Source organism: Mchenga conophoros, linkage group LG20 (genome assembly GCF_057382185.1).
Source record: "Mchenga conophoros isolate Kocher_MC1m ecotype Shallow Benthic linkage group LG20, M_conophoros_male_GT1.1, whole genome shotgun sequence".
Classification (NCBI taxonomy): domain Eukaryota; kingdom Metazoa; phylum Chordata; class Actinopteri; order Cichliformes; family Cichlidae; genus Mchenga; species Mchenga conophoros.
This window is the reverse complement of record NC_140545.1, coordinates 3,492,398-3,510,336: the sequence shown is the minus strand read 5'-3', so window position 1 is coordinate 3,510,336 and position 17,939 is coordinate 3,492,398. Positions and strand designations below refer to the sequence as shown.

At 40.6% G+C, this 17,939-nt stretch overlaps 1 protein-coding gene across 1 annotated transcript in view; it reads left to right on the top strand.

Annotated features, from left to right (window-relative positions):
* The first annotated feature begins 1,980 nt into the window (after positions 1 to 1,980).
* The window catches only part of dip2ba (DIP2 acetate--CoA ligase B (putative)a), a 48,007-nt gene continuing 32,048 nt past the window's right edge, over positions 1,981 to 17,939 (top strand). Inside the window, exon 1 of the mRNA XM_085261255.1 lies at positions 1,981 to 2,258. Coding sequence (XP_085117381.1) covers positions 2,174 to 2,258 — 85 coding nt within the window. The 5' untranslated portion in view covers positions 1,981 to 2,173. The remainder of the gene's footprint in view (positions 2,259 to 17,939) is intronic.

Sequence of the window (17,939 nt, the reverse complement as noted above, 5' to 3'; positions counted from 1 at the left end):
GCTCAGGTACAAGGACTGGACTAAAAAAACAGTAAATGTTTAAACCATCCTGTACATTTACAGTCCATATACTTAGACATTTAACTCAAAATCCAAATGGTTAAAGAATTATAACTACCTGTGACATTACGGGTGTGTGAAGGGGTTCTTGTTGGCCTAGAAAATGCTCGCTGTGGCCCTGCTTTTAAGCTGTGTTTTGCTGTCCAGTAATCCAGTATTTTTGGAAATGCAGAGTGACAGCAGTCTGCAATTAAGTTGTTATGTTCAGTTTGCTTTGAAGCTTGTTTTCCTCGCAAGACAATGTCCATGTTTCCTAGAAGAAGAAAAAAACATTAACAGAACTTTTTGGAGAAGTCCTAAACTGCTGCGGGAGTGGCTGAAGGGAATATTTATTTTTAGCGTGGTTACAGTGAAGATGCCACACTGATGATCGTAAGTGCTCAAGGTCACTTTATGAGCTTATGCAGAGGCAGTTTTCAGCACTGCAACTGTGTGTTACATGAACTTTGCAAAGACTGACTTAAAGTCAAATTCTTCTCAACTCATGTCAGAGCCAGAGAAATGTGCTGTGGCTTTTTCAAATATCTGACTCTCTGCATTATATAGGCCTGTGTGGCACTTCCTGTTTGTTCTTTACAAGAACAGAAAAAACCCTCCAGTAATTTCTTAACAGGAAATTACTGGGCAATGTTATAAATTATTAATATTATACCTTTGCATATTTGTCACACGTACATGTTTCACCTATCTTTGTCCCTAAGCATAATAACTGGTTATTAATAATTAATAATTGGCCACCTTTGGCAGCAAGAACTGCAATCAAGCATTTCTCATAACTAGCACTGAGTCTTTCACTCTGCTATTGAGGAATTGTTTTAATTCAACCACACCGGATGGTTTTTGAGCATTAACAGCCGGTTTAAGGTCATGCCAAAACAACACATTGTGATCTAAGCATGGACTTTCACTAGACCACAACAAAACTTTCATTTCGTTATTGTTGGGTTTTTTTAGCCATTCAGAAATGTGGTTTTGTGGTAGTGAGCAGAATTCATGTGTCCATCACTTAGGGCAAGTCGTTTTGAAGCAACTAAGCATCACATTCTGACCTTAACTGAGGCAAATGAGCCCTGCAGTTCTTTAGATGCTGTTCTGTGTTCTTTTGTGATCTCCTAGATGAATCTCGAGCCTTGGAGTATTTTTGGTAGGCCGGCCACTCCCGGGAAGGTTCACCCCTGTTCCATGTTTTCTCCATAAGTGGCTAATGGCTCTCACCGTGGATCCTTAGAAAAGCCTTTTAATTCATGATTTAACAAAGGGGGTAGTTACCTTTTTATGCAGGTTTGATTGCTAAACATAATCAATACTTAAAAAATGCATTTTGCATTTACTCAGGTTATGTTTGCCTAATATCAAAGTTTGCTTGATGATCCAAAGCATTTAAGTGTGACAAATATACACTATTTTTGGTCTCCAGCAAAGTTTCTCTCCCTGATCTCTCTGGAAATTGACTATTGTTGCACCTCTGTAGTGTAAATCGGCCATTAGGTTATCTTCTGAGTCCCAGAAAGCTGCTAACAGCAGGAATCAGATGCTGCACCAGTTTCAGTTTTTGTGGTTTAGTTTTTTTAGTAAGTCGAGTACGTTTTAATTGATTTATACATGCACAGTTAAGTAAACGATCACACAAAACATGTGCATTTCGTGCGTGAAACCTGTATTCCCCCCCCCCCCCCCAAAAAAAAACAAAAAAACCTTCAGTCATCTTTATAAAGAAGTTTTAATCTTTTCTTTTAACCCTCTTGAACTCAATGAAGGGCGGGGACTGTGTGTCCGTGTCTCCCTGTGTGTGTCTGTTCGCCACTGAAACGCCAGGGGGAGCAGCGGTGTCGGTGAGACCCTCACCTCCTTCACCTCCACCTCCTCCTCCCTTCTCGGATGCGGCGAATCAACACACGCAGGCGAGGTAAATGCAGTCACGTGACCGCCCGTTGCCGTTGGTGAGTTTCCCCCATTATGGCGGAAGGGCCAGCCGTGCGGATGGACTGTCTCTCCCACTCCGGTGCTTGTTTTGTGTCTTGAGGGAGGGGTTTTGTTTTTAATTTTTTAACGTTTCCTCGCAACAGCCCGGTTTCTTTTCAACTAGACGCCACTCGAGTTTATCGGCGAAGCCATGGCGGACCGGGGCGTGGATTTGTCCGCCCTGCCTAAAGAGGTTAGAGACCAGTTGGCTGAGTTGGATCTGGAGCTGTCTGAAGGTAAAGGAGGGGCGGGGGGCTGATGGGGGGGATGCTGTAGCAGATTGTCAGGCTAGCTGTGTATGTCTCAGCTGTCTGGGCTGACCGGCATAGGTTATACCAGAGGTTCATCCTCATCGTCTACTTTTCCTTTATGAAAAATTTGAATGAGAGCATGCTTCAGGCTCTCAGGCTCTGCCACCTAGCTTATTTTGTGCTAGTACAGGATGTGGGCATTTGAGCTAGCAGTGCATGGCAAGCAGCATTGTACATGAGGAAGAGAAAGGCTTCCATCCATTTCCCCTTGTTTCTGTTTATTTTGTTATATTCCTCTTTTTCTCGAAGCTCATTTAAAACTGAAGGTTGATTAACAAGATCAGAAGTCCTCTCGTTTGCTGTGTGAATGTGTGTCTTTAAACACCACTACGTGTGTGTGTGTGTGTGTGTGTGGCTTGGTTGAAAGGCGTTCAGGGCTGTACCCCTTTTCTTGTTATCCAGTTGTACTTCTTCATATTGTATTGATTTTATTCAGCTGTAACCACATGGCTCCCAGTTAGACGTAATTGAAACCTCAACTTTCATCTGGGAAAAAAATCCGGCTGATTGCTATAAAAGTGTGAGTCACTGTGAGTGGTGTTGAAATCAGATGAGCAGGCCTATAGTCATCATCCGCTCGTGGTGTCATATGAAGATACAGTCTGTCATGTATGACTGCCCGTAGTTACCACACGTAGTTTGTGACCTCAGTGATATTCACCGGAGTGATAACGTAGAGTTTACCGAGCCTTGCACACCTGTGCAGCCCTGTTATTACTGGAATCATGGGTTTACATGCCTATGCTCCTCCTCATATACTACACTGCCCTGTGCCTGTGGTCACAGTGATGTGAGGCTTGTTGTCACGTGTGTATGCACCCCAATATTGGGACCATTCATTTATCCAAAGCAGGGCTGATATCAACCCCTCCCCCAGAGCAGCTGCTTGCCCCACTACCCCACCAATGACACACTGTCACACATCCGTGACAGTACCCCCTCCTTTTCCCCTGCTTTGTGGCCCCCATACATGCAGCTAAATCTAATCCTCCTGTGCAGTGACCCCTCTAGTTATCCACAGCGTCCATAACATTTTGTTATTGTTTTTTCTAAATATAGCATCATATATAGCTACCCTCCTATAATTGGTTATGCATGCGTTTTGATGTAAATACATGATGATTTCATATCTGGGAGTAATAAAGGCTTAAAAAGGGGGTTATGACACTGTGTAAAAAGATACTGACTGCAATAAAAATACCAAAGTGTTCGATCAGAGTTTAATAATGATATTAGTCCATTACTCAAAGGTGTTTTCAGCTGTAGATTTAAAAAGGATTTAGTGTGCTGACCTGACCTGCTGATGAATCTCAGCAGTTGTTCTGTTTTGGTTACTGTAGCCCATTAGTGGTATATACAGTACATCCACTCCATGGAGGCAGGAGACGTTCACTGGGTGAGAGGCTGGGTACAACCTGTATGTGGAAATTTCTCATTAGTCTCGCAGTGATATGTCACATTTTTAAACAACACGCCATTAAAGGAAGTGAAGTTGTCTTCAATAGCGCGTTCAAAATTAGATGGAGGGCTGTGAGTACTACTTTCACGTTAACAGATTAAAACATCCATATATAGTAAAACGCAGTTATGTGGACTAAACATGCTGGGCCTCTGTAGGTTAGCACGAGCTCTCGTTGCACCACAGCGATGAAACGGGACTAGAGGGACTCTTGTTGGAAGGGAGTCATTTTGGGCCAACACCTTTAGATGCCCCAGGGGGAGACTGAGGTCTATAAGATCGCTATGTTATATTAGATCACAGGTTATTTAAGAAAGGTTTGCCAATTATTCCTTCATCTTTATGCTCATTTTCTATAAATGGACACGTGGTACAAAAATTAACACAAGCAGTTGGAGTCAGGTTTGGCGAATTACAGGCTGATTTTCATCTGCCCCTCTGGTGCCTTGGTAGCATTTATATAAACAATAAAAGTACAGATAAGAACCAGATACATCAGACAGATAAAACAAAGACATAACATATAATATTAAACAAGCGTTAAAATCTCAGGGTGTATTGTGGGTTAAATTTGTTTGTTGTTTTGCATCATAGCAATATGATATATGATAAATATAGCAAATTACACTGATATTTATGACTTACTAAGAGTAAAAATGCAAATATGTTTTGCCTGTGTTTGCCGTACATGTTTTAGAGTTATTTCTGATTATTTACCGGAATCGGAACTTGCTTGTGGTTAATCTTTGTGGTTAACAGCATGTCACCATTATTTTTGGTCTGTTACGCACTTGCACAGTAATGCACTTCTTGCAAACAGGAACTGCTTTTAAAACTCTGCATTTCTGTTGTTGTTGACGAGCGCCCGTCAGAAACACGAGGTTCAAAAACCGGTTGGTACAAGAAGCGGGCAAATTCCCAGTATTCTGGTGTTGACACTTAGACTTCAACACATGCTCGTGTGACATCATGGCTTATGAATGCAATGCTTTTTAAATTCTAGCTGCGAGACACTGAGTGTAGTGGAAAGAGTGGGTTGGGGGCGGTGGTATAAAGTCCGTTTCACGTCCATGTATGTATAAGTTTGTTAGTCCCTTTGTGACTGGATGCGTGCCTCATGGGCCGTCTTTCTTGAGTCCATAACAAGCCCTCATCTGAAGCAAGTGGAAATGCCTGTTCCTGTGTTGCTCGGATAAGAACACTGGCCTGCCAAATGGCCTCTTAGAAAACAACTCATTTCTGCGAGCCCCCTGTGACTGTGGTGGACACAATGAGGACCATTCAGCTGGTCTGAGCCGCTGTGGCCAGGAGCTTCTGCTGCCATTTAGGCCATTCAGCTGAACCCGATCTTTGTGTGTACGTTGGAATGAGCCGCCTCCATATGAAGAGAAGGGAACGGCCGCTGACTGGTCATACACACAAGAAGATGACACCCAGTGTGTATTTCCACTGGGAGTGCACGCCCTCCCATCTCTCTACTGGGCCAGAGGTAAAAGTTCATGTCTTGTTCATCCCTGTGTCCAGCCTACCTGCTTTATATCACCTTCCGTCTGTCAAGTTTGCTTGAGAGAAATCGCTGACCCAAGCAAAATTCTGCACAGATGAGTTCTGGTTTGTCGGCTAATGCTGATGCTCCGTGCCGAGGTGCTGTTTTGACATTGCAATACAACTGGAAATGATTGGCAGTTCCTCCCAATCTGCTTCTGAGCGCTTTCTAGTGCATGGAGTGCACTTGTTGATATGTGTGTGGGGTCGCTGTCTGTTTGCATCTCTGATCAGTATGCAGAGAGTCTTCTTTTCTGGGCCAATCCTTCAGATGTAGCAGAAGTAGGCTGTGTTCATTTGTGTATGAAGGAGAGAAGGCCCACAGCAGAGCATGTCAGCACTAATATGGACTAAGCCTTTCTTAGCTACCTGCTTTCCTGACCTTAGTCATCAGTGACAGCATGTAGGGCGAAGTCTGATGAATCGTCAAGGAGGACTCTCCTCCCACCCTTTAAACTCTTTCATTTTTACCCGCAGTCCAGCGCTCTTTGAATGACTGTAACTCCATTACCACTTTTGCTAGAGACAAAATTCAGACAGTTCCGGTAAGAGGAGAAGGCGAGCTTTACGGGGATATTTGGTGTATCACCGTAGCACAAAGCATTCACAACGTAACGCTGTCTGAACACAGACAGAAAAATCAGCTCCGCCTAGATTTTACAGTGTGGGCTTCATGTTACCTGAACTACTCGACCATTTTTGGGCTAGATGCAAAAAATCTCTAAATTCCTGAAAGATGAGAATTATTTTGTAATTTTATAGTCAAAATGAAAAAATATTTCCAGCTGTTCTGTACGATACTTAGGTCATAAAGGTTTTCACAATGTCTCTGAGCTGTTTTTATTATTTCTCAGTGTGTTAAACAGCAAACAGTTGTTTTTGTTACAGTCAAAACAGTGCTAAATTTAAGGCAGATTGGAGACATGTGATGGACACTTCCTCAAACGGAAGAACATGTGTTGCAGTGCGTGCGTTTTTAAGGTGCCTTTTGCTCTGGTGTAAAATGAGGAATAAGAGGCTCCTTACACTGACTGGAAAGATGAAATCTTTACCCAGATTTCATTTCTCAACTTCTTACTCTAACAGGCCTCTTACTACATGCTTCTTACAGATGTTCCAATGATCTCTTGCGAATAGCAGGTGGAAATGTGGTAAAATTGATATCATAAAGCATTCGCAGCATGATGTCATCAGTATTTCAGCCCCAATACTTTGATTTTGTTTGTCTTTATTGTGTATTTGATTATCTAGATTAAACCGAGGGAGAGAGGAGGTAATGACATGCGACAAATCTCCCCATCAACTCAGCTAATGGAGTCATTTTTTTTAACTTCATTTATGGAAGTGTATGACATGTATTTAAAAGCTGTGTTTATCCCATCGAGTGAAATGGTTTAGTCTTGTTTTATTTGCGTACATGTGTAAAAATCAGAACCAGTACGGCGTTTGCTCTCACTGTATTTTACAAACGTTTGTCAGAACAGAATTGGAGGGGAGAAGGTTTTCTTTTCTTTCCTCTAACCCCCTTTTTTGTGGAATAATCGACAGAAAGAGCTGAAATTGTTAGAAGTGTGGGGGAGTTTGTCCATTTTAAAGGATCGAGAAAATGGCTCTCTTCAGTGTGAGTGTGATTTGTTTTGATGCTCTTGTTCTTGATATGTTGTTGCATATGATCCGAGTCCATGTTACTGTTTGTGTTCTGTACTGAATATCACTTGTACTCATTTCTTATATTTACATTTGATGGATCTCTCTTGAAAAAGAGATTTGTTTTCAATCTTGATGAGATTTTCCATCTGCTTTAATAAAGGGCATATTATATAGAACAGAATGGTAACATTTCTTGTATCGCTGACAGATTTTGTTTAACAGAGCCTGGACAAATTTAGCTTGTTTTGTTGTGGAAACCTCCTCTTGGACTTGCACTGCTTTCCATTAATCTGATCACATCTAAATTCACCAGTTTCCAGATGTGAAACAACACCCCTTTCAGATTTTCACACAAATTGCAAAAGCAATCTTGGCAGGTCTCTTTTAGCACCTTTCAGTCTAATTTTTGTCCATTTGCATGAGTGAGCAGGCATGCGCAGCATTACAGCTGCTCATGACATAAACAGTACATTAAAACGATGTCTGTTCACAAAGTACAATAAGCCTGAGATATTTGTCCGTCCCAATCCAGAGGAGAAAGCTGTCTCTGTGCACAGTGAATAGGGTGTAGCTTTCTCTCAGCTTCAGGATGGTGCACACACATTCAGAAGTACAACCGACAATGCTCGTTGCCACAAAGCATGACAACTCTTTTGCACATATGTAAAATATCACTGCTTTCTCTGTCACTGCTGTGTGTGCACGTTTAAACATGTCTGAATAAAGCTCTAAAAGTGTGACCGAGAAAGCAACTGTTGTCTGACAGATTTCTATCTCTTTTAAGAGATTAATGAAGCCACTAAAGTGTCTAAAAAGGACACATTGCACTCCGGTGTAATTATATTAAAGACGGATTATAAACGACAAAGATGGTTTATTTTCCAGCGCTGTTTGCGAGACTGCTTAAGTCATTCGTCTTGTATTTCTTACGGCATTTGAATTGGATTTGAGCAGTCTTGTGATTTTTCTTACCATGCTATAATTTTTGTGTTTACATATTGTAGTGGATATTGTACAAGTTTGTGCTTGTGTCTGATCTCTGTAGAGGACCCAGAAGGTCAGAATCCCAAAAGCTTTCATCTCCCCGCTTGTAGATTCAGAGCCGGGGCATTTCATCTGGTAAGGGTCTTGTTGTGTTTGTGTGTAAACAGTATATTTGCACATGTGAGTTTGACGTAATACAGCTTCTGTGAATAGTTAATGATGGCTGGAGTCCCTTTCCCTCCTCTGAGCCTATAGTTGGCTGAATTATTCAAACGGTCTCATTAAGTACCAGGACACTGAGTGGTGTGGGTGTGTGCGGTAAGTCAGCTTGACTTTTTTATGTTCCCCAGGTACATGTTGAGGCATGCCAAAAAAACACAAGATCGTATTAAAATTTATGCCAGGGGCTATATTGACATCCCACTCATCAGCTCGTAAGACCTGCAGATCTTTGGTGTGAGAAAGTCACTTTATATTGTCAAAGATGCTGAACTTGTTGAGCGAGTTCACTCGTGATGTGAGGTTGGATTGAGAAATCAACGACTGAATTATGCATGTGAGTTTGAGACTGAAATAACAAGATGATACTTGAAACATTCAATTTGATGTTCCTTGGAAATGATTAACAGTTAGGAACCCAACTATAGCTCAGAAACAATGAATAACACATTCACTTCATTTTTAATATTGTATTCATTGCCTTATTAATATGTTATAATATATTAATAATATATAATAATAAAAGTACAGTGCTAATATTTGGCTGAAATATCACTAACGTGGTCCTGTTAAATGACAGTATTGTGAAAAAGTCTTGAGTATCTGCTCATTTCTTTATATTTCGTTAATAACATGGGAAACAGACAAAAACAGAGTTTGTAATTTTTAACAAGCTTGAAAGTCAGTATTTATTTTTCTGAGCCTGAGCTTTCTCTCCTTTGAGTAGTTCTCCGGGATTCTTGAAGGACATTTAAAGCCCTTCTTTGGATACTGGCTTCCTTTAGATGATCCCATGTTTTTAGATGTTTTTACTGCATTGACGGCGTGTTTAGGATCATTGTCATTCTGAAAAATGAAGCCGTTGCCAATCAGGGCTTTCCAGATGGCACTGATCAAAATCTGATGGTACTTCATCTGATGGTAGATTCAACAAGACCACTGTTTGAAATGCAGCTCTAAACCACGACACAGCCTCCACTGTAGATGCCTGTAGACACTCAATGATGCACTGCTCCTTTGGCTAATAGCTCTTTAGAAATCAAGCTGTGTTGTCAGCCTGTGCTATCTTTGGTAGCTTTGGTAGATTTAACAAAAGAAACGGGAACAAATGATGCGTTACAACAGTCTGTTATTCTCATATTTTACATAGATTCTTTGCTAAGTTGTCTGTGTAGACATAAAATGATTTAGTATCTGCCTTAAAGAGCTTATATCTGGGCTGGACTTTGGCAGAAGTACTTTGATCAGCGAAAGGCATCAATAAATATATAGTGATAGCAGCAGAGAAAAAGGCTATTACCAAAAGATGGATGGAAAATGTAGTATCTACCATAAATAACTGGATTGATGTGACAGTGGAAATGCACAACGTGGAAAAGACGACTCTCTGTGTTAACCTAAAGATGGACATCTTTAAACAGCACCTGCAACTATTTCATCTCGTCAAGATGTGTCATCTATTATTATTGTGTATTCTTGTGATAATATAAGAATTTAAGACCGAACTAGTTGAAATTTATTTCTCCCTGGGTGTATACAGGTGTGAGAGGACTCTGTTATCTTTTATTTCTATAATTTGTTGGAAAACTTGAAGTATAATGGTTGATCTTACCTTGTTTAAGGTATATGGATAAGGGTTAACACTACATAATATCCACCCATTTATGTGATAAGTAGCTTGTTTATGTATGTCAAGTTAAACCAACAGTATTTAGATAACGTGTTTACAGACTAGGCTTGCCTGTTGATTTGTGAGTCACTGCTATTAGGCGTGTCCTCTACTTCAGGGCATAACAATCCGCTGCAAAGTGAGTGAACCTGTTCAAGCTTTGGCTTTTATAGACATGATGCCAACTCTGAGTCATCATAAGGAAAGAATGACTGTTGATTTTATCATATCAGGCCATTTATCACAGCTTTCCAATGCACCCACCTTCATTTACCACTCAACCAACTTTATCTAACTGAAAGTGATGGTCAGGGACTTTTTCCCCTACTGTGCTTTTTGTGCCCCGCAGAGCCAGTGCTGTGACACACCTGGTATTGCTCAGTGATACACTCTCTGATCTGTGTCTGATAGGCTCATGGAAATTAAAGTTGTTTCTTTTCTATGGTGGTGTCAGTTTGAGAGTTAATGCAGAGCCCCTCTAATCTATCGCTAGTATATACCCACTGCCCAGTGAGCCACGTGACCATGCCAATGCTCTTGTGAATATAAATAGACCTGGCTGGCAAGACAAATTCTCTTTCATGCCTGAGGAGGAGAAAACAAGCATCTCTTTGACACAAAAGCTCCCCCATTATTGCAGTGGAGGCCACCCTCTCGAAATCCTTCGGAGTCAGTCCTAATTTTGTGTGTGTGTGTGAGTGTGTGAGTGTCTTTGGCGCTGAGGCTGAGTTTCCTGGCTAGTAGACATCAGCCAGTGGCAAACTCATCCACGAGCGACCAACTAGCTGGTTGGCTGCTACATGTGGGTCACTTCTACGCCCGTGGGTTGTGTGTGAAATACCAGAGCCTCTTCGGGGCTGTCCTCTTTAGGCCAATCACCTACTTTCTGACTCCCTTGGAAAGTTGTTAAAAGCGTGATAATTGTTAACCCCAGTGATTTTAGTTGTCTTGTTGTCCGTTACCTGCTAATGTTTAACAGTAAAGCTGAGCAAGTGCAAGTTTATTGGTATGTATGTGTGTGTGTGTGTGTGTGTGTGTGTATATATATATATATATATATATATATATATATATATATTAGAGATGGCACGATACCACTTTTTTATGTCCGATACCGATATCATAAATTTGGATATCTGCCGATACCAATATGAATCCGATATAGTGTTTTTTAATCAACAAAACTGTTTTTTTAAATATCTTGCTGCATTTTGTGTAAGTTCATACTCAAGTTTAAAACAACAACTACACTAAAGTTATTCTGTTATACCTGTATGCAAAAAAAAAAAAAATTTCATAGTTCAGCAATACTGATCAATCTAATAAACTTAAACCTGCTCCATCCAGTGTGTGAATGTGTGTGTGAATGGGTGGATGACTGGATATGTAAAGCGCTTTGGGGTCCTTAGGGACTAGTAAAGCGCTATATAAATACAGGCCATTTACCATTTACCAATTTACCATCCTCCCTATTCTGGTATTTTAAAGAGTACTTAGCATAAATATTAAGCAACCTAACTAATAGGGTTCCAACTCCCAGCAACAACAAAAATAAATAAATAAAAAATAGGGAACCACCCCTCACGCTCCACCTCATGATGCTTAATCGACGTAATCAACCTTAATTTGATGCAGTGTGGAAAAAAAATGCACAGAAATCAATTATTTTTCAAGAAATATTAAATAGATTCAACATCTTTCTTCAACAAAATTGCAGACTGCACAGATGGTACCTTTCCAAAGGAAAAAGTACTATAGCTTACTAGGGTATATATATATTAGACTTAATAGTCACTATATACAGTAATTGACTTCTATTCATTTTACATCAAATTAAAACTTTGGGTGTCAGATAATTATTTATTAAAAGCTCGACATTTTAAATGAGAATAAGAAAGAAAAGTATGTCTTTGTGCCCCCTTTTCCCTGTTAATGCCCTATCGGCCCCCCTGGCTAAACTTTGCTAGATCCGCCCCTGCACAGTTACCAGCGTCAGCTACGTAGAAAAAGATCCTCGAGTAGAAAGTAATATTAAATAAATTCTAACAACAGCTTATCAAGCTTAAACGTGCTGCTGTTGTTCAGCCGCTGGTTTCCTCTTTCTGGTGCAAAGTGGGCCAAAAGCAAACTAGAGACACGGACTCGCAACAGAAAAGCCGATCAGCTGATCATTAAGCAGTTTCATGATTGAAGTAGCAGCAAGAAGAGGCAGTCGCTTGTTAAGCTTAACGCAGGAATGCTTTACAAACATTCAGAGATGGACTTACACACTTGCTTTACTTCTCTCGGGGATAACTTTGTCGGAGATGAAATGCTGGGTTGCTAGCGAAGCTCCACATGCTATCCAGACCACCGACAGGTCCCGCATGCCACAGCCGCTCTATCACGTGATGCATACTGCTCCGAGTGCTAACGTTCTGAGGTGAGTTACGGCGTGTTGCAAGTTTTGTGAGGTGCTTTTGTGATATTTAATGGATCGGATTACATTTTTTATTTTTCTCCGATATCCGATCCAGTAATTTAGGTCAGTATCGGACCGATACCGATACGTAATATCGGATCGGTCCATCTCTAATATATATATATATATATATATATATATATATATATATATATATATATATATATATTAGGGCTGCCACGATTTGTCGACTAGTCACGATTATGTCGACTATCAAAATCGTCGACGACTGATTTAATAGTCGACGTGTCGTTTGAAGCTTTGTAAGATCGCAAAAGACGCAGGAATAATAGCAGGATTTAAGAGTGTAATAACGGACTGAAACAGAAGATGGCAGCACAGCATGTACAAGGATGCCAGCTGCCGTTAAACCCCGAAGAAGAAGAAGCAGCTGTGTCCCAGAATTCATAGCGCGGCCCAGCTTAGTTTCCAACAATGGCGGTAGCTAGTTAGTTTTAATATTACTCTTATTATTCTTTCTGGGTCACAAAATAAACGTTTAACATATTTTCAGGCGAGAATGTAGCTGTGTAAACCTCAAATATCTGCTCAGTTTATCAGGACACCACATATTTTCAAAAGCGCTCCGACGTTTTCGGAGACATCTGTTACCCACTAGCTCGATAGCTAGCCGGGGGCTAGGTCACTAGCGCCGTGAGAACACCGGACTCCTGGCAAATTGTTTTCAAACCCACCGCCGTCTTTCACGACTCAGGTTAAATATATATATAAGTCACTTAGATAACTTAAAATGTTATTGTTTGGCTTTTTTTTTTTTTTTTTTGTATTTTATTTGTTCCTGAGTAAATCGGTTTGGCTGAGATTAAAGTTATAGTTTTTACACAGCTGAATAAACGTCAAGCAGACAGCTGATTATCAGAAGTGTGAGATGCTGGAGAATATACTCCGGTGTCCTGTTATATTTTAGATAGCAAGGAGTTTATTAAACTTTACCGAAACAATCTGCAAATTTCATTAAAGTTGAATAAACTATCATCTTGTCTTTATTTTTAGTTAGCACCTTAAAAGCTTAAAGCTGTAAGCTAATGATAGTTATATAAGAGCAGATGCTGCTGGTGCAATAAGCTGTAGTTTTACGTCCAGTGATGGTTGCTGCATTTTATTTTTGAAGGACTTTTTGTTTATTTTGGATGATGATGATGATCTGATTAGTCGACTAATCGCATAAATAATCGGTGACTAGTCGACTATCAAAATAATCGTTTGTGGCAGCCCTTATATATATATATATATATATATATATATATATATATATATATATATATATATATATATATATATATATATATATATATATATATATATTAGGGGTGCAACGATACACAAAATTCACGGTTCGGTTCGATACTTTGGTGTCACGGTTCGATATTTTTTCGATACAAAAAAATGTTCATGCCTTTTTAATTTGTCATTTATTAAAATTATAAATATATATTTTAACTCAAAAGTACAGTTTTTAAATTTAACCCTAACCCTTGTGCGTGTTTTTTATTTTGACAGCGAATGCGCACCTGCGGACCACTTATGTGCAGCCCTGGTTATTTAGCTCGTCATATTGCAGCCACAGAAATTCTTTTGTCCATGAAACCATAAAGCTGCACTTTCTTTTTGCCTTATAGTCTGATTTGTCATAACTTCTCCGTTTTGTGGTAAGCTTTTCTTTGGCTGTCACTTCTTCACCCTGACCTGTCTTATTTGGCTCAGCAGAACTGAAATGCTTTTACACGCGCACTCACATAAGCTCAGCGATTCTCTGCGCGATCAACCTCTCACATGTTTAAGCTGCGGGAGATTTCACTTGTCATGTTTGCATAGTAAGCTAACGATTAATAAGACGATGTCAGAGGAATTGGTGCACAAATTATCATCACTCACAGATCAGTGCTGTCGCACTCTATACACAGTTCGCACGATTGCAAAGTGAAAGCAAAAAAACAAGCGCAAATTCAAACGTGACTTCAATATGTCACATATTGACAGTGGCTCACCGATGCCAATGACATAATTACCCAGCTACATTTCTGAAAGAATGCAAAAGCATTGACATATATTTTTCCTACAATAGCCCGACGGGCAGGGAAGAGATAGATTTTGGTAGCCCGACTGAAAAAAATCGCTAGCTCCAGGACGTCGGGCTAGCGATATTGCGAGCCCTGTATCTGATTGAGGAATCACTCATCTTTGGAAAAGAGAGTTTATTACAGAGAAATGGCTCTTTCCAAAATAAAAGCTATACTATCCGCTTCTTCTGGGCTATATTCTCAGCAGCATAAGGAGAATCATGTGCTAACAGCTGTCTAAATGACTCGGCTAAAGTTAGTAGCATGCTTGCTTTTTTTTGTCTGCTTCCACTTGTCTTTGCACTAGGATGATGTCGGCGTAAATGTGCAGTCATATTCGTTGTGTTCCCACTAGTGCTTTCAGGTTAATCTCGTTGAAATGACCTTAACGCCACAACACGGCAAATCTCCGTTAACGAGCTACCGCCGATCGCTCCGTGCATGGGGCTAGACGGCCAACACGTTAACGAGCTAACTGCGCTAACACACTAGTTCACACCAATGTAATTGAGCATTGCATGGCACATCCAACATACTGTTTTACTTTAGTCCATGACTCGCTTACCTTCAGGGTCATACGTCACATGAAAACCAAAATAATTCCAAACGCCAGATCTGAATGAGGTTCAATTTGCCTGTTGCAACTTCTGTCTCACTAGCTTGCCCTGCGCTCTTCCTTCTGACGATGCTGTCTGTGTTGAGCGCTCAGTGGATCTGCGCTCGACAGTGCAGCCTAGGCGGAGTAGTCGAACGCAGATTCACTGAGCGCTCAACACAGACAGCATCGTCAGAAGGAAAATTGATAAAATAAATTACAAATGTTGTATTGTTCGATACATATGCGTACCGAACCGAAAGCACTGTATCGAACGGTTCAATATCGATACGAATATCGTTGCACCCCTAAAATATATATATATATATATATATATATATACACACACACACACACACACACACATGTACATGTGTATACATATACGTGTATATACACGTGTATGTATATACATGTGTGTGTGTATGTATATACATGTGTGTGTGTATGTATATACATGTGTGTGTGTGTGTATGTATATACATGTGTGTGTGTGTGTGTATGTATATACATGTGTGTGTGTGTGTGTATGTATATACATGTGTGTATGTGTGTATATACATATACATGTGTGTATGTGTGTATATACATATACATGTGTGTATGTGTGTATATACATATACATGTGTGTATGTGTGTATACATGTACATGTGTGTATACATGTACATGTGTGTATACATGTACATGTGTGTATACATGTACATGTGTGTATACATGTACATGTGTGTATATATGTACATGTGTGTATACATGTACATGTGTGTATATATGTACATGTACGTGTGTATATATATACACGTGTGTATATATATACACATGTATACGTGTATATATATACACATGTATACGTGTACATGTATACACATGTATATATAAATTAAAAAAAAAAAAACACCCAGCACGCCCCTGCGGGCGGTTTATCCTTCAAGCTCGGGTCCTCTACCAGAGGCCTGGGAGCTTGAGGGTCCTGCACAGTATCTTAGCTGTTCCCAGGACTGCGCTCTTCTGGACAGAGATCTCCGATGTTGTTCCCGGGATCTGCTGGAGCCACTCGCCTAGCTTGGGAGTCACCGCACCTAGTGCTCCGATTACCACGGGGACCGAACCGCTACATCGATCACTACGGCCGTCTTCTTCTGTTTGTCTACCACCACTATGTCCGGTTGGTTAGCCACCACCATTTTGTCCGTCTGTATCTGGAAGTCCCACAGGATCTTAGCTCGGTCATTCTCCACCACCCTTGGGGGCATCTCCCATTTTGACCTCGGGACTTCCAGGTTATACTCGGCACAGATGTTCCTGTACACTATGCCGGCCACTTGGTTATGGCGTTCCATGTATGCCTTGCCTGCTAGCATCTTGCACCCTGCTGTTATGTGCTGGATTGTCTCTGGGGCATCTTTACACAGCCTGCACCTGGGGTCTTGCCTGGTGTGATAGACCCCAGCCTCTATGGACCTCTATGGATATATATATATATATATACATACATACATACATACACACATACACATAGCATGTTGGCATGTTGTAAGATCCAAAAACACAAAATGTGAAGAAAATTACTATTTGATATGCTTTAAAAAAAAAAAAAGGCTTTCCAAAAGTTGCTGTGAAGCCAGTAGCTGCTCGCAAGATATGAACACACACCAATAAACTTGGTGTATATATACACACACACACACACACACACACACACACACAAGGATGCTTATAAGCCTGCATATTTTATTATCTGGCAACACGTTTATGCTGTAGTCAACAACAAGCACCAGGGAAATATTCACAGCCTGATATCAAGTGCTATGAAGTGTGAACCGCAGTGGACAGTAACATTTTCTTTAATAATGTAGCTTACATATTTTTGGCTTACTGTAGTCATGGATGCTAAAGGATCACTTTGGATATCCTCGAAGGTTTGCGTTCTTCTGTCACTATTAAAAACTGTGACTAATAATGGGACAGTCACATGATTGTTGGTTGGAAATGGTAACAAAGTACGGTATTATTAACTCATTAAACATCCAGACCACTCTGACCACAAACCCGGTGCTTCTTGTTATCCAGTATCTCGCCATTTCTGTCTCATTGACTCTGTCTTTCACTGTGGCTCTTCAGCTGATCAGCCACAGCTGATCATTGGAGCCCTTTGAAGTGGGTGTGAGGAACACGAGGTATTTTCTCAGCAGCTGACCAGTTTCTATATATGAAATCGCAGGCCTGCGTCACAGGAAGGGCTGATGGGAAACCAGAGTTCAGTGGTAATCCAGTCCTGCTGTAAATGTACAATGAAAGTTTCCAAAAGGTCAGTTGCCATGTTTTTTTTTTGTTCTTTTGGAAATGTGCCTCACCTTCCTAATACTCGAGCAGAGCCAAAGGGTTATCAAAAATTCCCAAAGAGTAAAAGTGCTCAGGAAGCCTCCTCAACAACCTGATGATTATCTCCCCTCTTGGCCCCACAGCACACATTGTGCTAGAGCTTGGCCTGTAGTCATAGACCCCTTTAATTCAAGTCTCGAGAGAGCGAGGTAAAACAAAGGCCCTGAAAACACACTGAACATTGTGGGTGTGGCTTAGGCCTCTTAATCCCTGACTGTCAATAGCACCGTTGGTCCCGTAAGTCCATATATTACCTTTTATTGTCTTGAAAGGAAGCGCCAGGTTTATATTTTGAAACAGCTGCTGTTCTGGCAAGTCTGACCTTAGTCATTTCCTGGAGATGAGCTAAAATTGCTTGTGAGTCTTGAAGCATTGAACCCACGTTGCTGAGAGCCTCTTATGTGAATATTGGACCATATTTTGGAATGTTAGAGTTGAGACTGCCGCATAACACTGAGTAATATTTTTCAAACATTGATCCCAGTAGGTAGCCTGGTTTTAAAGTGTCTTTGTGTCACGTGTTGCATACTCCCACAGAGTGACAACGCACTGATGACTGTTGT